This window comes from Natrix helvetica, assembly GCF_964273705.1.
Source record: "Natrix helvetica genome assembly, chromosome: Z".
NCBI lineage: Eukaryota > Metazoa > Chordata > Lepidosauria > Squamata > Natricidae > Natrix > Natrix helvetica.
In genome coordinates this window covers 128212795-128239427 of record NC_138554.1, presented here as the reverse complement: position 1 = coordinate 128239427, position 26633 = coordinate 128212795, and the positions used below count along the sequence as shown (strand labels likewise).

At 37.9% G+C, this 26633-nt stretch overlaps 1 protein-coding gene across 1 annotated transcript in view; it reads left to right on the top strand.

Moving 5' to 3' along the window:
• WDR37 (WD repeat domain 37) overlaps positions 1-26374 on the top strand; it is a 61270-nt gene extending 34896 nt beyond the window's left edge. Inside the window, exons 12-14 of the mRNA XM_081971322.1 lie at positions 15842-15976; positions 17084-17198; positions 20585-26374. Of these exons, the coding sequence (XP_081827448.1) occupies positions 15842-15976; positions 17084-17198; positions 20585-20716 (382 nt within the window). The 3' untranslated portion in view covers positions 20717-26374. The remainder of the gene's footprint in view (positions 1-15841; positions 15977-17083; positions 17199-20584) is intronic.
• The last annotated feature ends 259 nt before the right edge of the window (positions 26375-26633 follow it).

The window sequence follows — 26633 nt, the reverse complement described above, 5'->3', positions numbered from 1 at the left end:
TGTTCTGTAAAAAAATAGAATGGCATGTTCTTTCCTTGGACAAGTGGTCACCACATTTTTAAATCACAAGATGTAAATTTAAAGCTGAAATGTAGTAAAACCCATAAACAATTTTTGGGGCATGGATTTTTCCCTTCCAGCAGATGGCACCTTAATCCTGTTCTGAAACTCAAAATGAGAAATACTTCTTTCTATGTTCAGCCCTTTATAGTTTCTGTGAGGAATGCCATGCTTAATCATTGGCTTTGTTGAGTTTTGTTTTTAAAGTTTTATGAGCATATTTCAGTAGGAGTGCATTGATTTAAAGTTATGTCTTCTAGGAAAAGAAAAAAAAAAACCAGCAATGAGAAATAAGCACATTTTCTTCTGTGGGATGTGGTGACTTTATATCAGATGGTGATGGGTAATGAACTTTCATGTGGTATTAATTGAATATACATAGTGCTCAGAATTAATTTGCTCTAATAAAGCTGTTGTGTAGGCTTAATGATACAGTGTTGCTTTGCAACCAGAGGTGTCAGCTTCAATTGTAGCATCATTAGGGAGCTTGGAAAAAAATGCACCACAGCCAGTGACTACAGTCAGTGTTCTGCTGGATGGGCCCTTGGCCTAGAGATAGTCCTCAACTTACAACTACAATTTGGGCCAGAATTTCTGTTGTGAAGAAAGATGGTTGTTAAGTAAGTCATATACCCATTGTAATCTTTTTTTTGCCACAGTTGTAAATTGAAATACACTGCAATTGTTAAGTGAATCATGAGGTAGTTAAGCAAATCGGGACCTCTCCCATTGACTTTATTTGTTAGAAGCCAGTTGGGAAGGTTGCAAATGGTGATCATATGACCTGGCACATGGCAATGGTCATAAATACATGCCGGGTGCCAAGTGCCCGAGTTTTGATCACATTGACCCCAGAGATGCCATGGAGGTTGTAAATGCAGAGATTGGTTGTAAGTCACTTTTAAAAATGCTGTTGGAACTTGAAATGGTCACTAAACCTGTACTCGGTGTATACACATGACTGCATATCCTCCGATCCATCCAACATCATAATAAAGTTTGCAGATGACACAACGGTGCTGGGTCTCATAACTGGAGGGGACAAATCAGCATACAGGGAAGAAGTAATCAAGGAGAGAAGCAACTTAGAACTGAGGAGAAACTTCCTGACAGTTAGAACAATTAATCAGTGGAACAGCTTGCCTTCAGAAGTTGTGAAAGCCCCAACACTGGAAGTCTTTAAGAAGATGTTGGATAGCCATTTGTCTGAAACAGTATAAGGTTTCCTGCCTAGGCAGGGGATTGGACTAGAAGACCTCCAAGGTCCCTTCCAACTCTGCTATTGTATTGTATTGCATTGTAAGTCTAGAAGGTATCTGCATGGTGCTCAAAAAACACATCTAAATGCTAGTAAGACAAAGGAGATGGTGCTAGAAGCACAGAGAGGAACTGTATATCAAAAGGGGCTGTGTGGAGAGGGTTTCCTCCTTTAAATTCTTGGGAGTGCCTATTAGTCAAGATCTCATGTGGAAAAACAACACATCCCTGGTGATTGGAAAGGCCCAGCAGAGACTTCATTTCCTTAGAGTCCTGTGAAAAAATCAGGTGGAACAACGGCTGATGACCTCTTTCTATAGGTCCACAATAGAAAGTATCCTTACATACAGTATGGTACGCTGGTTTAACTGCAGTGGATAGGAAGGCACTACAGAGAGTGATCGATTCGGTACAAGAAACCATTGGTTGCCCTCTAACACCACTGGGTGACATCGCCAGGTCTCCCTGCTTTAGCAGAGTAAGGAAGATACTCAGAGATGATTCACACCCTGGTCAGTGTCTCTTCGCACTTCTACCATTGGGCAGAAGACATTGAAGCATAGCCAGCCCAACAAATAGGTTTAAAAATAGTTTCTATCCTTGGGCTGTCAGACTCTTAAACACAACCCCAATCACTCCACACACACACGGAAACATGTGACTAGTTATTCTTTTTCTTTCTTTTCTTTTTTCTTTTCCCCAATTACTTTTATAGGGATTATTCTTTATACTATTTATGTTGTTTGTATTTGTTGTCATGAATCGCCCCATTGGGTTAAAACCAATTTCGTTGTATTTATTTTGTACAATGATAATAAAGGCTATATTATAAATGAATGGTTGTAAGTTGAGGACTATCTGTAATTCAGTATCAATTCTTCAGTTTTTATTTTCAACAAGCATTTTGGAGAAGATGAAGGCACCTCATCAGTGGGGCAGAAAAGTGAGACTTGAATAGGTCACAGAATTTTGTATGAAGATTAAGGCAAGTTATGTGCAAAAATATTAGAACTATGGGGAAAGAAACCAAAAATCTATTCGACTCAGTTCCTTTTTTCTTAGAAGCTAATCAGTAGGGATTGTACCACTATTTTGGACAGGGGTTGAGTAATGCTGCCCCACTGATGTTTCCAGCAACTGATATTATGGAATTTATGGTTATAATAACTGGTAACTACTAGCAGCCCTATTTTTCATCAGTTTATCCAATATCCATTTTAACTATTATAATTGCTTCAAATTCCACTACTGCCGACTTTGAATGTCTGAAGGATTAAACTCAGGCACTGTTTGTTTTTTCAGTTTCATTTTATCTGGCACAGGATTTTATTTTTCCTTTTTATGATTATTTAAAATGGCTTGAGGGCATTGTGGTTATTATCAGTGAACCTAAGGATAATTCAGTGTTTGTTACATTGCAGATCATTATATATTAAAGGTGGCATATCATCATAATTTCAGAAAAAGACTTTAGAAGAAGTATTCTGAGGCAGGACTTGTAGAAATCACACCTTGATGCTTGTGAACAGGGAATTTCATTTGTAAATGGAAGGAAATACTTCCAAACTCATTTCTAATCCAAAGATATGAGACTGGTGTCCTCATTTTCTATTTTTATTTCAGAGAACTGAACTGCAACTTTTAAGTAACTGAAATTAAATTTGCAAAAATAATGACTTGACTGGCTTCAATCACTTCTTTTTGAAAAAGGTCTATATTATGTAACCTCACCATTAATGAAGACTTCCAGATGAGAGAAAGAAACAGCTACCTTAAAATGATAGATACTAATCGAAAAACGAAGGGTTAATTGGAATTAATTTTTTTTGCTGAAAAGATAATCAATCTTTCTTATACTGAATATTGTCATATGTTAGCAAGCTCCCAGTTTTTCTAAATATCTCAACATCAGTATCGATGTTGATCCAGATTTTTTTAAATTGTTTAAAAATACTGACTTTTTTGCTCTAACATCTTGAATAGAAGATGTTATAAGATTTTATGTATAGAGAAAGCTTCAATTTCATTGGTGGTAGTTTTGCTTTTTATTCCCTCTTAAAGCCACACCAATGGTTAACTTCGTATACAGGATACTGGTGTTCTTTGTATGACATGTACGTGTTATAAATATTCCTAATGAATCTTGAGTGTTTAAAACAGTAGTACTATTGCTGCATAATATAGTTCTTAGAAATAAATATTACATGTATCCGAGTAACACATTTTCTAGTGTTTGTCATCCGCAAATGTTGCACCATGTAAAAAGCCCATAATATTTTAAAGGGAATTATATTGTTGACTGGAAAATCCAAGCATTCATGGCTTCTGATACTATGCAAGTATGTATTGGAATTAATGATTAAATGAATCAAGGTTTCCCCCCCGCCCAATCTCCCGCTTTTTAACTTTAAATATTTTATTCTTGTTTTAACTTCCTCCAACTGGAATATAATATTTATATGGTTTTTATGTTTTAATTCTACACCACCTGGAGGGAGATGGGCAGGCTCCAAATTGGATAAATAAATAGATAAAACATACAAGTTAGAACATCTATTTTTCACTGCTTCCTGGAAGTTGGCCCTTTTATATATAAAAAGGTATATGTGTATGTGCGTTTAAAAAAAGCTCTTAACTCTGTCTAAAATGCCATGCTGTGTGAGTGAAATGGACACCACAGTGTTAATTTTTTGCGCAAAGCTGTTCCAAGCCGCACTCTGCATCACCATTTCATGGTCCAGCATTTTCTGCCTCATATTTTCTGCCCCCACCTCCTCCTAGCCAGCCCCAGTGTGAAATTTCAGCAGATTGTTATGCAAAACAGTTTTGTGTCTCTGTGTGACTGGGGAGACAGCTGTTAGTCCTAATGAGGAGTGCTAGCATTACAGTCTTTCTGTTGATTGAGACCCACAGAGGGAGCAGGATATTCCAGTTCAGGCAGTGGTGTGTGGTGAGAGAATGCCACTCTGTCAGCTGGAAGTACATGCTCTGGTGCTTCCTACGACAAGATAAATGAGTTTTGCTGGGGTTTGGCAGAGTCTGAAGTTTTTTCCGGAATGGTAGAAGCACACCAAACTCCCTTTGGGGAACCCACCATATCAGGGTGTCTTATGAATAATATCTCTTTGCCAACCTTTTTTTTTTATGCCCAAAGATACCTGTCATCCATTGTTGAGTTATTAAAAGTCTAATGCCTTTTAGCGTTCCATTAACATAGAGCCTAATGATCTCTTGTTGACATTTTTCATTAATTTAGTTGAAGAGATGTTAACCACAGTTTTAAGTTGGCTACAGCTGCATAAGAAATCCAGCACCAATTGAGAGAAAAATAGGGGGAAAACGTTGAACAACCTTCGCTTCCATACTTCGTTAAACTTTTCAGATTCAAGTGCACTTTGAACAGTATTTTTCATCATTAAAGCTCCAAAGAAGTGGCAAATGCATTAACTGAATACTCTATTTAACCTCCTGCTTTCCATTAACTTGGTGTTTATACCTCAATTTGGTGGATAAGTTAAAAGTGTTGGCCTCACTCCTGTATTGTTTGTCACTGGAGCAATTATGTAATAGCCTCATGTCAAAGCCGCAAATTATAGTAGTTGAAAGTTGCATTAAATTGGAACAAAAAACCCACAATACATTTAAAAAAAAATTAATACCAGGCTCACTTAATGCTGTGCTGTGAAGTATCATTTCTGGAGGATTTAAATTCGCAGGCTTTGCTTAATTAAATGTGATCATTAAGGGATTGTTTCAGATGCGTTTATGTAGTTGGTAAATGATCCATGAGAATTTTTCATGCTTTATGAAATAAATGCACTTATTGATAAAATTGTATAACCCCCTTTGTCTGTTTATCAATCTACTTATCAAAGTGGGAAGATAGCAAAACTTTAAAAATAAGCAAGTATGTTTTAGGGTAAGCTGCTGTAGGCAGAGGCCTACTTCATTTGATGCATGAATTGAAGAATATTGAAGATATTAGTGAAATAGTGTGATAACCGTACAATGCAAATCACATTTGTAATAATATGAAGTTCTGGTTATCGACAATATTTTTAAACAATCTCAATTGTGGGCAGCATGAAATAATTAACAAGATGTATGGAGAATCAGTTTCTCCTTGTTCCTGAACATATGATACATAAGTTTATGTATAGTACTAAATTATAAATAACAACAACAAATCAATCTTGGTCTCAATTCCTGTCAGAAGAACTTGTGTCATATCTGTTGTTAGATTGGAAGTAATCTTTAAAATGTCTTGGCTTCTTGCAATAGATTAATAAACAATTCTTTTATTTGGTTTTTTTTTTTTTTGAAGATCTTTCATGAGCTGGGGACTTTGATGAAAATGTTTATGAAAAATATTTTGAAAAATGACCTTAGGTTTTAATCTCCCTCCCCAGCTGAAATATTTGTAAATGACAATGACACCAACATTTAAAATAAGAGCATTGTGAGCCAATATTTTATGATAGGTATCAAATATGACTGTTAATTTCAGTTTTTTAGAAATAGTTTTGGTGTAACCACATCCTTTCATAGATTGCCAAAAAAAATATGGAATGCATGATCTCTTAATTATTGGGTATGTTTGCCACCTTTAATTAGTTATAAAAATAATAAAGGCAGAACATAAATAAACATTTAAAATCTTTTCCAAAAGGCAAAGAGCACCGTAATGCAATTTTATTTTATTTGCATAGCATTGGCATAAGCAGGTTTCTATGTATTTCAATATAATTGATTTAAATTGAGTTATGATGCATGTCATTTAGTTATCAGAAAGACTGTAGCTGGTTTTATCTGTTTGATCTCCTGCTTTGTTATCACAGTTGATAGTCCCCTTGCAGATTCCTGTTTTCTTTCTTTCTTCCAACATGTTTTATCTTTAAACTATCTTGAATTCAGCCCTTCAGAAAGACTCTCTGAAAAATGTAATTCATTGGCTGGTCTATATTCTGCCAGTATTTTTCAGAGCTTTGTCTTGTATGAACTAATTATTATTTTTATTTGGTTTTTTAAAAATTTTCTATCTATATTTTTTATCAGGGCCTGGGTCTATAACTATAACTGTTGATTATAGCCAGTGTAAAGTAATAGTTAAAGTGCTGGACTAGGGATGAGAAACCCAAGTCCTAATTCTTACTTGGGTACGAGGTCAGTTAGATGACTTTGGGCTAGTTCTTCTCTGATTGGGGGAATAATGGTCGACCAACCTCACTGGACTTCATGATAGAGTACAGTCTGTAATTCTCAATGGTGGATTGTTCATGATGGAGAATGAATAACCTCTATGTGGGAGTACGTCTGTGTATAATAAAAAAATAAAGGCTATTCAGTGCCACATGCTGTTAAATTAAATGCTATCTAATCGCAGTTTCAGTTGGTTTAATGCTTTGTATTGATCTCAGTCGGAGGGCTTAGTGGTTAATTTTCCTTTGCACAGTCTCTCTGTCATCTGCCCCATGTCAGTTTTTCTTTTGCCACTGTTTGCATTTTTTTTACAAGAAATATTGAAATAGTTTGATTATTGCTTCCTATTTTAGTGTTTCTTAATATTGGTAACATTTTTCCATTTCTATTTTCCATTTCTGCCATTTGGTCATATGTCTAATTTCTATTTTCAATATGTGTTTTTTAAATTTACTTTATTCTTCAGGTTCCTTCTCTGTTTTTGAAGGTTTGGCCTCAACTCATTTAGGGCTTCAAAGGCCGAACTTAGAATTTTAAACAGAGCCAAAATATTAATTGGCTGATTGTGCACCTGCTGTACACGACTGGAGGAAAATAATCCATATTTTGTTCATTTAACTTTTCCAAATACACTCCCAAAGCAAGATAATTGCTAAAGTTCCATGGATGCAGAGATAACTTAGACTACATCTCTGGGAAAGGTCCTAGTTGGTAATCATAAGATATCCCTTAGCATCTGAGGAAATTGGTAGATCCAGGGCCACCTTCAAATTGTCTCTTAAAATCATTTATTTGGGTTGAATTTTAGTTTATTTCCCCTGATTTGTTCCTAATTTGTAAAGTTTACTTCCTCTCTTGGATCCCCATATGTGAGCCAAATGTAGTACACATATTAATGTTTTGGGGTTTTTTAATAGAAATTTTCTTGGATTAGTTGCTTATTTTAGCTGCATTATTGTTTGTCAGCTACCCGGAATCCTTTGGTGTTTGGAATAGCCTTGAAATGCCATTAAATACCCATACATTTCATTCCAAAGCTTGAAGAACAATTTCATTCTATGTTAAAAACAGCATGAGATGGAATTCACATTTTGTGGAATGGAACAGTAATTCCCTTTAATAAAATGAGAGCAATAACCAAACAAATAGTTGAATTCACACCAAATTTATCCATATTATTTGTGCTTAATGGAAGGTAAGAAAGGTTTCAAAACAAGAACTATATTATTTTCCCGTTTTTAGCAGCAAAGCCTCTAATTAATAATAATAATAATAATAATAATAATAATAATAATAATAATAATAATAATAATAATAATAATAATAATTAAAGCGAATGTATGAATTATGGAAACAACAACATCCAGATTCAAATGTTAGTGAACAACGACTTGCAGATCAAAGGCGATTTATTACACGGAATAAAGTGTTTAGTGAAGTTGAACTTGAGGAAATTCAAGCAAATTGCAAAACTAAGAAAACAACATCACAAGCAGAAATAACTGATACTCAAGACACACCTAAAGGCATTGTAGTAGAACTCCCAGAAGAAGCTGTCGAAGAGGAAATAACAACACTATCACCAGAACCAGTTATCACTGAACCAACTGATGAACTAACTCAGAAACAAAAAAGAATTGAAGGACAAGATCATGGAGCATTTTCTGCTTAATAAGGAACGGCAACGTTTAGCATCATTAAAAACTGTGCCTAAGAAAATTTTGGCCCCTATCATGAAAATGGTTAATGCAGTGCTTTCAACAATTGAATCGGGATCCATCTTGGAAACGAACCAGTTAATGTACAGTGTAGCCTCAATAGTCACTAATGAACTAGGCATTAAAATCAAAGCACCTAGTTACACAACAGAAAAAGCATCAAAGCCAAAGTGGAAAATCCGATTGGAACAAAAAGTCAAAAAATTAAGGGCAGATGCTAGCAATTTGAAGAACATGCGTGAACTTAGAAACAACAAAATTATAGATCAGCTAATCAGAAGGTATAGATTGGATACAAGAAACATCAATGAAGCTGTAGAGATTGTAAAACAGCAGATAACAGCAACAGCTAGGAAAATTGAAAGATATGAGGCACGAATCATCCAATACAAACAAAATCAGCAATTTCGATCAGACCAACGGCGTTTTTATCAAAGTCTTAATGTGAATGATGACACCAAAAGTCAAAAACCAGAAAAGCAGGCCACAGTTGAATTCTGGAAAGAATTGTGGGAAAATGCAAAGGACTACAATAAGGAAGCAAAATGGATACATGAGTTTGAGAAAAGCATTGGCAACAAACAAATGCAAGTATTAGAAATAACAACTGAGATGGTCAAAAATCGAGTAAAAAAAGTAAACAATTGGACATCACCTGGAAAGGACCAATTACATGGTTTCTGGCTCAAATATCTGACCAGTTTACATGCAATATTGGCCAGGCAACTGAATGAGATTTTACAAAATGGCCAAATTGATGAATGGTTGACAACTGGAAAAACATACTTGATTCAGAAAGATGCAACTAAAGGAACAATACCTGAAAACTACAGACCAATAACATGCTTGCCAACAACCTTCAAATTACTCACAGGCATTATTGCAGATAACATTATGGATTATTTGGAAACAAACAACATCTTGCCAGTAGAGCAGAAAGGCAACAAAAGAAGGAGCAGGGGCAAAAAAGATCAGCTCCTAATTGATAAAATGATATTAGAAAATTGTAAGAACAGAAAAACGAACTTGAATATGGTCTGGATTGATTACAAAAAGGCATTTGACTCATTGCCACATAGTTGGATCATAAAATGCTTAGAAACAACTGGCATTAGCAAAAATATTACATCCTTTACTGAAAAGGCGATGAAACAATGGAGAACCGAGTTGGCAGTAGGGAATGAGAATTACGGAATGGTTAATATCAAGCGAGGAATTTTCCAGGGTGATTCACTTTCACCTCTTCTCTTCATCATCGCGATGATCCCACTATCAGTAATCTTAAAAAAAAATGAAATTAGGCTACCAAACAGCCAAAGAAGCCAAAAAAATTTCGCATTTATTATATATGGATGATTTGAAACTCTATGGAAAGTCAGAAATAGAAATCCAATCATTGACAAACACAGTCCGAGTATTCAGCACCGATATTTCAATGAAGTTTGGCATGGAAAAATGTGCCACTGTATCCATAAAAAGGGGCAAAATCACTGCGTGTGAGGGAATTGAAATGCCCAATGGCCAACTAATTAAATGCAATGAAAATGAAGCCTACAAATACTTAGCCATTCTGCAGTTGGATAACATCAAGCATGGAGAAGTAAAAACTATTGTCAGGGGAGAGTACACCAACAGAGTTAGGAAAATTTTGAAATCTAAATTGAATGGTGGAAATACAATCAAGGCCATAAACACCTGGGCAATACCAGTTATAAGATACACAGCTGGTATAGTTAACTGGACACAAGCTGATTTGGACATTTTAGACCGAAAAACCAGGAAACTAATGACAATGCACTACAGTTTACATCCACGTGGTGATATTGATAGACTATACCTACCCCGGAAATCAGGTGGCAGAGGATTATTACAAGTGAAGCAAATAGTTGAAGAAGAAAAACATGCACTGGCTGATTATTTAAAAGAAAGTCAAGAACATCTATTAATCGAAGTAAAGAACAAAAATCTATTGAAGGCCCAACAGACGAAACAAGAATACAAAAAAGATATGATAAAATTAAGAATGGAGAGTTGGCAGAACAAAGCATTGCATGGCCAATTTCTGGAAAAAATAAAAGATAAAGTGGACAGTGAAAAAACTTGGTTATGGTTAACAGCAGGTACATTAAAGAAAGAAACAGAGTCACTAATCCTGGCTGCGCAAGAACAAGCTATCCACACAAATGCCATTAAGACCAAAATCGAAAAATCCTCTGATGATGCCAAATGTAGACTTTGCAAAGAGGCTGATGAAACTGTTGACCACATACTCAGCTGCTGTAAAAAAATCGCGCAGACTGACTATAAAATGCGGCACAATTCAGTGGCACAAATGATCCACTGGAATTTGTGCAAAAATTATAACATTAAAACAGCAACAAACTGGTGGGAACATAAGCCTGAAAAAGTTGTCGAGGGTCAGATGGTCAAGATCTTGTGGGATTTTCGCATACAAACGGATAAAATACTGGCGCATAATACACCAGACATCACACTGGTTGAGAAAAAGAAGGTTACAATCATAGACATCGCAATACCAGGTGATAGCAGGGTTGAGGAGAAGGAACATGAAAAAGTCGCGAAATACCAGGACTTAAAAATTGAAATCCAACGATTATGGCACAAACCAGCAGTGGTAATTCCAGTGGTAATCGGCACACTGGGTGCTATTCCAAAAGCACTGGAATTACATTTAAAACAGTTAAAACTTGACAAAATCACCATCAGTCAAATGCAAAAAGCTGCACTGCTTGGATCTGCACGTATATTACGAAAATACGTTACGACGTCCTAGGCCCCTGGGTGGGGCCCGACTAGTAATCAATGCCAAATCCGGTGAAACAACTGGCCGCTGTGATACAATTCTGTTGATGCAATAATAATAATAATAATAATTTTATTTGATTAGCCGCAACCCTCTCCCGAAGGACTCGGGGCGGCGTACAATCAAAACAGATAAAAAACAAATAAAGACAAACATACATACATAAAGAACAGAGACATATACATGTGCATGTGCATGGAGGAGGTAGACTCATAAGTGAAAGACAATTAAAAAACACAATTTAAAATCCCATTAAATAAAATTACTGAATTAAAAAACCCATCAGGAGCGTTATGAAGTTATGATTGAGCCAGGCCAGCTATTTGGAATAGGTGGGTCTTGAGCTTTACACGGAAGGAGCGAAGGTCAGTAGTGGTCCTAATATCCGGGGGGGAGGTCATTCCACAGGGCTGGGCCCGCCACAGAGGAGGCTTTGCTCCTAGGCGCCGCCCCATGACACTGTCTGGTGGACGGCACCTGGAGAAGTCCCTCTCTGTGGGAGCGGATGGGTCGTAGGGATGTATGGGGCAGAATACGATCCCGCAGGTAACTAGGTCCTGAGCCATGGAGCGCTTTAAAGATCGTAATCAAGACCTTGAAACTCACCCGATAGACCACAGGAAGCCAGTGCAGCTCGCGCAGGAGAGGTGTCACATGGGAGTACTTAGTACTCCCCATAATCACCCGCGCGGCCGCATTCTGGACCAACTGCAGTCTCCGAGTGCATTTCAAGGGAAGCCCCATGTAGAGAGCGTTACAGTAGTCCAGGCGAGACGTCACCAGGAAATGGGTGACTGTGCGTAGGGCGTCCCGGTCCAATAGGGGGCGCAATTGGCGCACCAGGCGAACCTGGTGGAACGCCCCCCTGGCCACGGCTGTCACATGATCATCCATGGACAGCCTGGCATCCAGGAGGACGCCCAAATTGCGCGCCCGCTCCACGGGGGCGAGTTGAATGCCCCCAATGGCCAGAGATGGAATTAACTGGTTGAACCGGGGGGCCGGGACCCACAGCCACTCCGTCTTGGAAGGGTTGAGCTTGAGTCGGTTGTCATCCATCCAGACCCGTACAGCTTCCACACACCGGGACATCACTTCGATGGCCTCGTTGGGGTGGTTCGGGGTGGAAATGTACAGCTGAGTATCATCAGCGTACAGATGATATCCCACCCCGAAACCATGGATGATCTCACCCAGCGGCTTCATGTATGTGTTGAACTGGAGTGGCGAGAGGACCGACCCCTGTGGCACCCCACAGGTAAGGGGGCTTAGGGTCGACCTCTGCTCCCCTGCCAGCACACGTTGCGTCCGGCCAGAGAGGTAGGAGCCGAACCACCGCAAAACGGTGCCCCGGACCCCCAACCCCTCCAGTCGGTGCAACAGGATACCATGGTCGATGGTATCAAAAGCCGCCGAGAGGTCTAATAGGACCAGGATAGAGGAACAACCCCTATCTCTGGCCCTCCAGAGATCATCTACCAACGCGACCAAGGCCGTCTCTGTGCTGTGCCCGGGGCGAAAGCCGGACTGGCGCGGGTCTAGATAATCATTCTCCTCCAGATGTCGTGGGAACTGAGAAGCCACCACACTCTCTACAACCTTCGCCAAAAAGGGAAGGTTGGAGACAGGACGATAATTGGCCAGCTCCGTAGGGTCCAGGGAAGGCTTCTTGAGCAAGGGTCTCACCACCGCCTCTTTCAAGGCGGCCGGAAGAGACCCCTCACCCAACGAAGCGTTCACTAGGCCCAGGAGCCAGTCGCGTGTAACCTCCCAGGATTGCTTATCATTGGAAATATCTGGATAATCTTGCTTGAGAAAAAATAATTGGATAAGGTTTATTCTTTTGCCCTGCTTGAGAGGTCTCCAATAACATTCACCAACTTAAACAAAACAGGAAGTGATTATTGACAGGATTTTATCTGTTTTATAAAGGACAAAATGACTTCCATAAGGATGTAGGGAAAATTTAAATGGCCTACAGTAAGAGTGTAAAAGCTGTTGTGTGTGATGTAATTTATGGAAACTTAATGTCATTGCTTTGAAATGGTCAGCCATATATGTAGCTTAAATAAATAAATAAATATTGTAAAATAAAATAAAATATGAATCCCCATGGGCACATGTATATGCATAGACACATGGTAGTCTTCCAGTGCTTTTAAGACAACCTTTCCAAAAAGGATCACAATATTAGCTATAATCACTGCATTGTGACATCAACATAAAACTTTTTTGTTTGCAAAGTCTAGGAGGGATTTGCATGTTTACTTAGGTTTACCTAGGTACAAAGGATCACTTTGGGGTTGAGGTGAAGTGCAGTTAGAAAATTGCAGATACAGATTGGAAAAGAATATTTAGAAGAACAAAGAAGTGGTTGGATTTAATTTTGTAGAACTAGGTGGTTTTTCAATCATGAGTTATTGTGTACAAATAGTGGTATTGCTGTCCAAACCTTTTAAGAATCCCCAGTAAGCCGGGGAAGTAAGATAGTCACTTACAGAGAAGGTACATCTGCGTACAGTCTCTGGTCAGTCCCCAACACCAGAAGTCTTCAGGATCTTTCAAAGCAGACCTGGGAAATCTGCTTGGAGGTTACCTCATACAGTCATATCGCATAAAAAAGGGCTGTTCCCATGTTGTGCATAATACTTGAAAAATGAAGAAACGCCACGAGACGAAGAGATAATTAGGAAGATACTAGATACTACATTGAAAATTAAACAGAAAGAAGACACAGAATATTATCAAACATGGAATTTATTTTACCAGTGGTTGGGGAAAAAAGGGATGGAGATTAAGAATGTAATCTGTATTGTTAAACAAATTAAATATCCAGACAATACGATGTTTATTAAATACTAACAAATGTAAACAATAGAACATTAATAAAATTTATAAAAAAGAAAAACATCAGGGCTGTTCCCGTCCCTTTTATTTGACCACAGCCCTGCTTTGGCAGTGAAGGTATCTTACGCTGTGTTGGATCTTCTATTCTCTGTGGGGGTCTTGTAGTGTTTTCAGAGCTTAGTTGTTTTCTTGCAGATGTTTCATTACCCAAATACATAACCTCATTAGTGCTTGATGATACAGTGCTGTTTAATATATAAATGCCCTGCCCTGTTGGTGAAGTGTTCTTGATGGTACCTTGATTGGTTTGATTGGTTCTCTGAGTTGGTAGTTCCTTGACTGAGGTATTGTTTACTGTTATTGGGTAATGAAATTCCTGCGAAAAAGCAACTACGTTTGGAGAAAGCCAGGGACCCCTTGGGGCTCCTTGCAGTTCAACTCTGAGCTTCAAGTATTCTCTTTTATTGATATTTTTCTGCTCCAGTGAACACTTAGAGCTGCTCAGTTTTGTAAAAAGTTGATTTCCTGTATATATCTTTTAATGCAACCAACACTGCAACTTTGGGATGTCGATTAGGATATAAACGCAGAAAAGTGGAAGGAATAAAATCATTCGCATTTTAAGGCACAAGTTCAAAAGATATTTGAATGGTTGCTTGAAAGTAACAAGCTTTTAAGAACTTAACTAGATGAATAATTGTAATGCATGATGAAGGAATCAAATCAATTGTCGCCGTGCCAAAGAGCGGCACCCTCTGCTAGCATGAATATATTAGTACCTAATGTATATATTTTGGGAGATTCAGTATTCTCCTTGCTCTGAATATATGGTAATTTTGAAGATCTTCCTTGGTACCAGGGGCCATTTGTAATTTCTTATGCCCCCACGCCAGTTCAGACACAAAGGCTTATATAATTGGGCTCTGAAGGCCTCTAGTTCATGCCACATAATTACTCTGACCAGCTCAGTAGCACTCTGATGCAGCATTTAAAAACTTCATACCACTGACACAATGGTATTTGGATCTAATTAGACTTTAATTTGATGTCAATTTAAATTAAGAGGCCTTGCACATACTAGCCCATTGTGACTTGGGTAATACTAATCTCAATCAGTAGACTGAATACAACATGAAGTCAGATTCTCACAGTACAATAGAAGTGACAGGAGCAACTTGACACTTTAAATTAAAATTACTAAATTCCAAGCAATTGATGTGTGTGACCCCCAAGCTATAACAGGCTAGGTCATTAAATGCAGTCCATAGAAATTGAGCTGAGAAGCGGACTGTAATGAACCAGGGAAGGAAACCAAAGTGCTTTGTTAGCAGGCTGTGTAGGTGGGAGCAAGCAAGAAGCTTTGCAGTAAAAGAAATAACTTGATGAATAGAAGTTTCCCATGTTTCTTCAAAACAGCCTGAAAAATCATGGCAACCAAGCTTTGCCCATTAGAGCAAAAGGAGGAAAGAAATAACTTTAAACCCCAGTTATTAAGTTTTCAGATGCAATGGTTAATACATTTCTGGCTACTGAAATTAAACATTTTTTACTTCCTGTAATTTAGATGTGGCGGGCATTTTCTTTATGTTTTAATTTTAAATAGTTCAGTATCACAACAAGAATTGAATGCCTTGTTGCCTTTCTGTATAGAAAAGACTATACATAATATGTGTATGTGATTTAGCATGCAGTTACAAAAGTATATCCTTTCTTTTGTGTGAAAGAAGCTATTATTTTGGCATGTTAAAAGTATTAAGCTATGTGCCTGGTAAGAGTTCGTAATTGAACCCAGAGTCCAGCAGCTAGCTATTGTGCTTCCATGTCGATAATCTTTCTTGCAGTTTCTCAAAATAGTGAGGATGGTACTGTAGATTTAAAATTATCACTGAATTCTCAGTAACTTGGTTAACTGTGCCTCTAACGTCTTCCTTTCAAGCACTGTGACCTCAGCTGTTTTCACTGTGGGAGACAATGTGGTTTCAGGTAGTGATGATCGTACTGTGAAAGTTTGGGACTTGAAAAATATGAGATCACCCATTGCCACTATTCGCACAGACTCTGCAGTAAACAGGTAAGCCAAACTTCGTTTAATCCGGTAGGCATTTGTTTAACAAAAAGTGATGCTCAGATCACAGCATAATTTAAGATTTAGTAGAAAATAGTAGAAAACAGCTACTGCTTTGAAATGCCCATTTTTCTTAATTCCTTCCTGAAATGCATTGTTGAGGTGCCATGTCTTTGGCATTATTGTTTGAAAAATAGCATTCTAGCATGGCAGCTAAGGACTGCCTTTGTCTAATCAGTTGTGGTATTTTGTAACTATGGTTGCTGTACTAGCTTCTTCTGTATAAGAGAATTATGAATGATGAAGAGTACGAATAATGTAAAATTGAGCAGGGAAGGTAATATGGATTTGCTGTTTGAAAGGCTGTTTTTGAATTGATATCCCACCCTTCTTCAAAACAGCCTGAAAAAAACATGGCAATGAAGCTTTGTCCATTAGCGCAAAAGGCTTATAGCCTTTTTTTTCAGTAAAAGCAGACTACATTCTTTAATGCAAATTGATTACTTTTTTTTTTTAGTATTTGAGAGTGGAATGTTTGTGATCTGCATGTTCATCAATCACCTTAGGATCCCTCACATTTTGTGGATTTCAAGAATTTAAATGCAAAGGATCTATTTACCTTTGTGTTTCCTCAATCTTGGCAATTTTAAGATGGATGGATTCTGAAAGTTGAAATCCACTCATCTTAAAATTGCCAAGGTTGAGAAACCCTGATCTACACAGCTAAAGTACTTCAGATGAATTGATGCCACTTTTCTATTCGTCGTTTTGGTAGAGACTCCGGGTGCTCATTCCATTAAGTACTAACTCCAGAGAGAGTTTTCTTTCCTGAGGGAATCAGGATGGACTTTCTCTGTATAAGTGTGAGCTTCAGAGTGTTTTTTTTTTTGTCTTCAGCAAAATATTATGGGGGTGCATCTGGTGATGTCTTTGTGAATGTCTATGATACCATCTGCGCCAGAAACAAACCATTTTTGGTGTGGGGGAGAAAATAAAATTATATTTATGGGAACTGTGTGTAGCATGAAATTCCAATTAAATCACTTTCAGTGGCCTTGAACTACTGTCAATTCCTGGCAGGCTATCTAATTTTTTTTTATCTCCTCTGCACAGGATTAATGTTTGTGTCGGCCAAAAAATCATTGCCCTTCCACATGACAACCGACAGGTTAGATTATTTGACATGTCTGGAGTGCGATTAGCACGTCTTCCTCGCAGCAACAGACAGGTAGCAGAACTTTAGTTATTTCTTTAACATCTTTCTCATTCTCCCCTTTAGTTGTTTTTCTGCATGTTACAAAATATATATTATTTAGTTGAAACATAGCGTGTTGTTGCAGTAAATAATCCAGTTGCCATTAAACTAAAACACTTAATACTTCTACAGATAGATAGACCTTGTCTTACAGCCCTAATTGAGCCCAGAATTATTGTTGAAGTTATTTCCATCATAAGATGAGGCATCAATTACAACCATTTTTTACAAAGGTCATTAAGTGAATTAAGTCATTAAGCAAACACTGGATTTAAGTGAATCCATTTTCCCCGTGAGCGATTTTGCCATACGCTGGAAGTAAGCACTGGGAACACACACGCACACAAAATGCAAATTGTTTTAATCATGTAACTGCAGGACCCTGAAAATGGTCGTAAAGATGATCCGGCTGATAGGTGCCCAAAATGTGATCATGTGATAGCTCAAGTGTACATGGGCCAGTTGCAACTTTAAAAATGGCTCATAAGTAGTTCTTGGGAGGGGGCATCATCTTTTAAAAGGGGGTTTTAGGCAACTGGTTACATGTCAAGGACTATCTATAACACATATTAATTGGTATCTTGCAAACTAAAAATTATTGGGTTTAGACTCAGTTTGGACTTAATTCTAAATGGCCTCACCTTTTAAAGTAGTGGTGGTGAGTCTCTTGGTGGCCAGTTAATGTTTTTAGGAGCCTAAAGGTTGCAGTGAACAATGATGGCAAGTGGACAAGACTATTTCATGTACACGGACAAGGTTGAGATTTTTGGTTTTCTCCTTGAAAGCTTGTGAAGGTTTTCTTTAACTTTGATTGGCATGGTTTAAAGTATGGACACTATAGACTTAAGCTTCAGCCTGTTGGCTATTCCTTGCCTCTAAAGGGCTGGAAATTGTGCTACGGCTATGCAGTAGTAGTACTCAGTTAGAGAACTTAGATTAGGGAAATAGGTCCAGAGATTCCTCATTCATATTGTAACCTCTAAAACAGTGTTTCTCAAACTTAGCAAATATAAGAGGTGCAAACTTCATTTCCCAGAATTCCTCAGCTATCCATACCAGTAAGGCTCACTATATGACAAATCCCTTGTCCCAGATGACAAGTAGTAAACCAGCTACCTGAGTCCTCTTTAGTGAAGCTTTTTGATATGTTTCCTCTGCCATCATCATCAGAATGATGCTCCTGGTGATAGAACAGGTTGGAACTATCTCATTACAGAGATGCAGCTGAAAGTAAATCTGATTTCTTCCAAAGCCAGGTGAAGCTGTTTTTAGGTGCAATAGAGACTGCTATTGCCCTGTTACTTTTTTCCCCAGTTCCTATTTTTAATGTACTGAGATCTTAAATGATGCAGTAGCCAACATATTTTTCAGAGTATAAGACGCACCAAGGTTTTGAAGAGGCAAAATAAAAAAAAAGTTTTTGCACTCTGCAGACCTCCCAAAACAACCTGTTTTTTGCAAAAATGGGCCAGTTTTTTTTTTCAAAAAAAGGGCATGAATAGCCTTTAGGAGGTTTGTAACTCTACAGCTCCTGCGGGGTGGGGGCCCTCAAAAACGAGCAAAAAACAGCCCATTTTTCGTGAAAACAGGCTCATTTTTTGTCAAAAAAGGGCATGCATAGCCTTTAGGAGGCTTATAGAGTGCTCCTGGGGCCGAGGGGGCAAAATTGAGCAAAAAATGGCCCCTTTTTTGCTCATTTATGCCCTCCCCAGCCCCAGGAGCACTCTGCAAGGCTCCTAAAGGTATGCAGGGCCATTTTGGTGAAGGAGGCGGGGTTTCAGGAGGCAAAAAATGCTGTATTCAGTGTGTAAGATGCACACAGATTTTCAGCCTCTTTTTTGAGAGAAAAAGGTGCATCTTATACTCCAAAAAATACGATACTTGAAATGCTTTGTAAATTGTGAAAAATCTACTTTGTGCCATTATTTAAAAATAAACATAAGCTTTGATTCTGTTTTTGTTAGGCTTGCAAGTGTATGGGGTTGTTTATATGATGTTTGCTTATTTTTTATGTTTATATTCAGCTTTGTGCAGAAACTTAGGTGGTTTATATGAGATCACCTATATTTTTATTCTCACCACAACCCTGTGAGATAGATTGCACCTGAAAGGTCCAAAGTCTCCCCGAGAAGTTGAGAACCTGGTTCTCCTTAGTTTCATATAAGCATTTCAGTTGTTTATATTGCTTGCCATTGTATAAAACTGTTAAAACATTGAATTTGGACTAAGTTGGTCAGTTGAGTGAAGTCATTGTAACAGCCAAACTCTCTCACAAAAGGACTTTTTCCAAGGCTCTTTAACATAGTACGTTGGAATTTAACTTGTGGTTTGTAAAAAAATATATATCAAATTTGATATATAGGTTTTTAATGTATCACTACTTCATGTGCTCTTACATCTAAAAAGCACAGTGTATTAATTCTGACCTACAGTGTTCATTTTGAGAACTGCTGTTATGATATACTAGGCTGAGGAAGGATGCTGTGCATTTTTAATTATGCTGTGGACATTCTGTAGGCATAGAGTTCAGGCCAAACAAATTTTTAAACAAGATCTTTAAAGTTTATTTCAACATACAGGTAATCCTCGATTTACAACCACCATTGAGCCTAAAATTTCTGTTACTAAGCGAGATACTTTGTAGTTGTTAAATGAATTTTGCCCCGTTTCTTGCCATAGTTGTTAAATGAATCACTGTGGTTGTTAAATTAGTGACATGGTTGTTAAGTGAATCTGGCTTCCCCCTTGTCTTTACTTGTCAAAAGGTTGCAAAAAGTGATCACATGATCCTGCGACACTTCAACCGTCATAAATATGAGTCAGTTGCCAAGCTTCTGAAGTTTGATCACGTGACCAAGGTCATGCTGCAATATTCATAAGCGTGAAAAATGGTCACAAGTCATTTTTTTCAGTGCCATTGTAACTTCAAACCGTTATTAAATGAACTGTTCTAAGTTGAGGACTACCTGTATTGGCTTGATTTGCTTAGTAAATAGCTGGAACTAAAAAAAAATATATTCAAAGAGCTTAATGTTCACTGAATCCATATGTGTTTTCTATTTTTTCTTTGTTTTAATGCTGTATATTTTAAAAAAACTGAACAACTATGTTTTCAAAATTTCCAAGGACTATTTCTACTCAGATTTCCAAACCGAGACTCCATAATCCTGGAGCCCTTGTAAATACATGCCAGTTGCCAAATGCTCAAATTCTGTTATTATATGACTGCGGGGTACCAGTTGCAGGTCATTTTTTTTCAGTGCTTCCGATTGTTGCTAAAGAACTATCTGTGTGGCCTAACAAGAGGGGGAGAAAAAAGAACCAAGCAAAGTCTAATACTGTTCTGTTTGTTGTTCCAGGGTCATAGAAGAATGGTTTGCTGCTCAGCATGGAGTGAAGATCATCCAATATGCAACCTCTTCACTTGTGGATTTGATCGCCAGGCTATTGGATGGAACATCAACATCCCTGCTTTGCTTCAGGAAAAATGAGAAGTTCTCCTCATGTTTCCCCAGTTTTATTGCCACAGACTTTGTGCAGACTTTCCTGTAAGCTGCAGTCAGTGTAAAAGGCGCACTTTGAAAAGGGCGGTGGGGGGAATTGCAAATATTGTTACTGCATTGTGCACAGTTGCATGAAATGTACAGGAAAAAAAAATGTGACCTTTTCAAAGAAATTAGGCCAATGTTTCTGAACCGTGGCAACATTAAAGTGTATGAATTTGAACTCTCAGAATTCCCCAGCCAGCATAGCTAGCCTGGGAATTCTGGGAATTGAAGTCCACATATTTTAAAATAGCCAAGGTTAAGAAACATTGAATTAGGTTCTTGTGTATGAACTTTTTTTATCTTGATATCCACTGGTGTCTAGAAGGACACTTAGCTTTCCTATGGAGCATATATGTTTGCAGTTTACTTATTCTAGTTGAACGTTAGGGCATTAAGTTCAGCTTAAATATGAATTCTATGTACTTCTCATGAAAAATATATAGTTCACCTTTCTCCTATCACATTACACATTTGCCCTGTGGATAAAAGAGAATATTAAGTTACTCTTTAAGATGAAGGAGGGAGCAGATTGCTACAATGTGTAGCTGAGCTTTTCTTGCATCTATATACAGTGTGATCTGAAGACTCAAATATAGTATTAATTTCAACTCCTAGTATAGCTTAGTTACTGAATTAAAAACAAGGGTCAGGGAAGAAAACTATAAATATCTTTATATATCAGATATAAAATGTTGGATTGCCATATTGGGAATGAATACTCCTGTACGTTTCAAGACCTATTTAAATTATTACACTCCTGGTCTGAGGAACCACTCTTCTATGTCAGATTCTCACATAAGGCAAATGACAATATTTTACAATCATGCAAATCTGAATAAGTTCTTAAAGCACTTTAGTTTAGATATAAACCCCAAATGTCCAGTTACATTTCCTGGAGAATGTGAGACTTGTATCTAAGAAGGATTTTTCTTACTAGTTTTTTGTGAATATTTTAAAGCTGGTGAGTAAATCTTGTTATTTTACTTGTTTTTATTTTTTTAAAAAATACACCGATGTTTTAATGTAGATTGACATAATTCTCTTTGAGCCAAGGACAACACAAGGCCGTGTCCAAGCATTCTGCCGTACAAAGGGCGTTGCTTCTCTCCCTTCCCTCTCTCACTTAATGGCCATTCTTGGAAAGAAGAATTTTATGGGATAGGTTGCTTGCATTACCAATTTTAAACTGAATTTTAAACTAAATTACCAAAGATTATCAAGTTTTAAACTAAATTTTAAACTAAAATTGAAACAAGTTTAATAAAACTTTACCATGCTGAAAAAGTCAGCTTAAGAAAAATATAGTCCTTGTTCAACACAATTCTCTCTAGTCCTTCCTTAAATTTCACACCAGCACATGCTAAGTGGGCATTATCCTACTTAAATTGTGCTGCCAAATTTGCATATTTAATTCATATTTACAAAGGCATTTGGTAGCCACCAGTTGGAAGAAAAGTCTGAAAGTTGTACTTGAAGTTCTTTCACAGATGAATGCAGAAAATTCTCTTTACTGTCCATTATTGTCTCCAGAGTGGCATGCAAATTGCTTAACAAAAAGTTTAAAATTAATTTCTGTAAATCAGAGGTGTAGAAAGTATAGCTTGGGTGGGTGCACAACTTCATATAGCTTGCCAAGATCTGCTTTGTGGCCCAAAAGAGCTTTTTTTGAGTAAATGGTAGAAAAATTGTGCCATTTGATGGTGTTTGAATTAGAAAATGATATCTTAATCCTTGGAGATGTTTGAAAACACTTATTTCATTTCTTTAAGCTTTGTGACTACCTCCCAGACAAGCTTTAGGGGACGCGGTGGCTCAGTGGCTAAGACACTAAGCTTGCCGATCAGAAAGGTCAGCAGTTTGGTGGTTCGAATCCCTAGTGCCGCGTAACGGAGTGAGCTCCCGTTACTTGTCCCAGCTTCTGCCAACCTAGCAGTTCGAAAGCATGTAAAAAATGCAAGTAGAAAAATAGGAACCACCTTTGGTGGGAAGGTAACAGCGTTCCGTGCGCCTTTGGCATTGAGTCATGCTGGTCACATGACCACAGAGATGCCTTCGGACAGCGCTGGCTCTTCGGCTTTGAAATGGAGATGAGCACCGCCCCCTAGAGTCGGGAACGACTAGCACATATGTGCGAGGGGAACCTTTACCTTTACCCATACAAGTTGCAGGCCCCACCCATTTTTAAAAAGTTGGCTTTGATATGCTACCTTAACCTAGATGTGGCTCTCAATTTCAAGTCCTGCGGTAGAGCATAGTGAGTTGTTATTGCTTCAATTACCCCATTTTTCTTTGGCCAACGTTATTTCCCAGTAGTTCTGCAAAGTATGAATGTCAGAGGCAGATCTACCTAGAAAACAAATATGATGAGAGTCAAGGACACCATTTATGAGGTAGCTGAAATCCTAGAGACAAAATGATAGAATATCTGTGTGGTTATGGCGATTTCGGAAGAGGGTTTAATTATGAAGTACGTAGAATTTTAACATTGCAGGTAAGGGGCTAATAATTGAGGTTTATGATGATTATCAAATGAAGACTGTTAAGCAAATAATGATCTACAAGAGCAAGACTTATATGAGCTATGAATAACTTTGTTGTGCATTTTGTTAGTAGTAGTAATAGTACTATTTTACAGTGTTTGCAATGCAATCTCAGTCTTGCCAGATAGAGTGTCTGGAGTGGAAACCTGCAGTGAGAGAAGCAACTGTATCTTGACTGTTTTTGACTTTTGCACTGATGTTAGGACAAACCACCACAACAAAACATACATATGGGGTTATGTTGACAATGGCTTCTTAAACTCATGTATAATTTGAGAGCAAGTTCCCTTAGTTACTTGGTCTTGTGAAATCCCATTAGGGAAATCTGGTTTTATTGTGTGGCAGTAGTATGAGTAGAGCAGTAAAGCTTTAAAAACATTTTTAAAAAGGAAAGGAGTCCCTGTGGATTTTACTCTACTAGCTGTTGCTGACTATAGGAGGTAGAGCTCATCTTTGTTTCAAGGCCACTGAGCCAGCGCTGTCCGAAGACATTTCTGCAGTCATGTGGCCAGCATGACATCACAAAGTATGAGTATGTATGCTATAGTATGAGTACATACCATTTTTAAAATAGAGTTATAACCCTGCCCACCCAGTTATGTCACACCTGCATTCCATCCAGAAATGCTGTAACATCTTATTGCCTGGTCCAGAAATGCTTGTCTGTATCGATTGGGGGCAGAGGGGTTGTTGATTGATAGCTGTTGACTAGGCTGCTATTATGCCATCTCTGGAGGTTCTTTTGATTGGTGCAGAAAATCTTGATTGACAAGCTGAGCATATGGTATCCTAGCTCCATCATCTTCACAATCATCACCTTTTATCAATAGATAAAAGGCAGATATACTCCCTGCCACATGTGCATCCTTTAATAAGATTATCTTCATTTGAGATGTATGTAATTCAATGTGCAAACTCTCTGATAGTGTCATCACCATCATTGGTAAACTGAAAAAAACAAGCTGTAGATCCCAGATCACCCCAGAAACATCTTCAACACTTGAGATGTATGTCCTGTCCTAGTCCAGTGCAGGTGCGCCCCTGTCCCAGGTCAAGGAATGTCATGTGGATGGGCTTGGTGTTCTCACCAAGCACTGAGAATGGCATCCATTGTTCCACTCCCTTTCACAAAGCCACATTGGTTTCAAGTAATGGAGAATACAGAGCCTGGCATTGATAATTAGTTCAATTAAAATATATTCATGGTGTGACACAGAAGCTGGAATGGACAATAATTCGAGCATTTGTTCACATCCTTGCCCTTCCAAATTGGCACTGTAATACTAGTTGCCCAAACTCCCACATCTGTCCCTCATTGATGACTTGGTTAAAGAGGGCAGCAAGATTCATGGCACCTTGGCAGCTGAGGATCTTCCACACTCCAACTGGAATATCGTGGGGGCTGGTTTCCTTCCCATTCTTCCTCTTCATTGCATCTTTGACTTCCCTGATGATAATTAGTAGTGCAGGTCCAGAGACCAGATTGGCACTTTGGATTGAAAGGTGGTTAAATTCCACATTCCTAATTTTGGAGAAGTAATCGGTCTATTGGTGGAGGATGGCAGGTGGGCCTCGAATGAGTTGATGGTCCTCATCCTTTATATACTTGACTTGGCCAATGCCCTGAATGGCTTGATGACGTGCATTGGCCAAGTGGTAGATTTTATTTTCTCCTTTGGGCATGTATAACTTTTATCATATATGTAATCAAAATAAGCAGCCTTGGCTGTTGCTACTGCTCTCTTGGCAGCTGATTTTTTGGCAGCTGATTTTTGCACCTTGTCATGCCGGAGACTTTTATTGGTGTGGGACTGGAACCACACTTTTAATAGCCTCTTCTCCTTCACAGCTATTTGCACTTTTTCATTCCTCCACCAAATTTGTTTATCGATGGCTCATTTCCTTGGCTTCATGAAATTTGTAAAATTCAGCATTGGAAATTCAGCAAACAACTGATCGCCAATTTGAAGAAACACAAACAAATAGTAGTCATATCTCAGAATTGTTACATAGTACATAGAATTTATTGATGATTGGGTGAACAAGGAAACCTTCCTTACATTTTAATGATTTGGAAGTCAGTTCACATCAATATTCTTAATGACTTAGTTTTCTAAAAACCTTAAGCATGGCACGCGAAGCTCCATTTGTGTGAGTGGCAGTGTGCCCGCCACTTGTACGGAATCATCCCCTCTCCCCCCCTCTGCTAGTCCGACGAGCCAGAAAGTTGAGGACTACTGTTCTGTGTGATAATTCCATTTAAACATGATATGTACTCATACTCCTTACAGCCCTTAGCTAATGCATGATTTTATCTAATTTGGGGGTTGGTTTGGAAGGTAAGAATGGGTTTTATTGGCATGGACTAGGCACATGCTTTTTAAGGTTTTAAAATAAAATAGAGGTGCATGAGATTATCACTAGCTGCTATTGGCTAAAGACCAACTTTTCACAGTGGAGAAAGCTTGTTCTTTCATAAGCCATAACATGGCTAGTTTGTGAGGAGCAAGCTAGTTGCTCAGCTGCTGCAATATCTCAAGGTTTTAATGGAGTAAAAGAGCCGCCAACGGCTGAAGCATTACTGACAAACATGGTTAATGGTCATACATTTCATATTTTATCATCTCCACCTCTAATGTTTTTAACAACTGTTGTGTGAGGGTATTTTAATTATGTCATATATTTTACTAGGAGGGGAAGTAATTGTTGCATATTTTCAATTTGGAAACCTCATTTTAGAGAAGATGGCTGTATACTGGGCAAATCACAAAATGCAATGTTTGTCTGTCTTTTTCTCTATGTATACATGTTCTTTAAAGAGTGCACATTATTTTTTTGAAGATAAAAATGTAATTTTCAGAATCTAAAGAATCTTATTTTGATGCTTAAGATTTTGAAAACCAGCTTCTCTGAGGAAAATATCTTATGATGTATTTCAATGTAGAACCACTGTGTGTTTTTTTGTTTATATTTGTTTACTGATATTTGGTGATTGTGTTTTTCAGATGTTCAGTGTTTGTCCTTGTTGCAATCTGAAATGCCATTAAAATATTCAGCAGTTTCTGAATTTGCATTTTTAATAAGCTCCAAATGACATGATTTACACAAGTTGTGTTCTGCTCTCTCAATATTCTGTCTTAAAAGTTTTCTCTATTTATTTCAATCTTACTGGAATTTCTTCTGCTATTAAAGAGAAAAACTAGATTGTAGAGAGTGACAGGAATATTACAGAAAGCAATAGCTATGGGTATTGTTATTCCTTCTGTGTTATAACACCTGTGACTATGAAATGCATAGTGTCATCAACCTGATTTTGACAA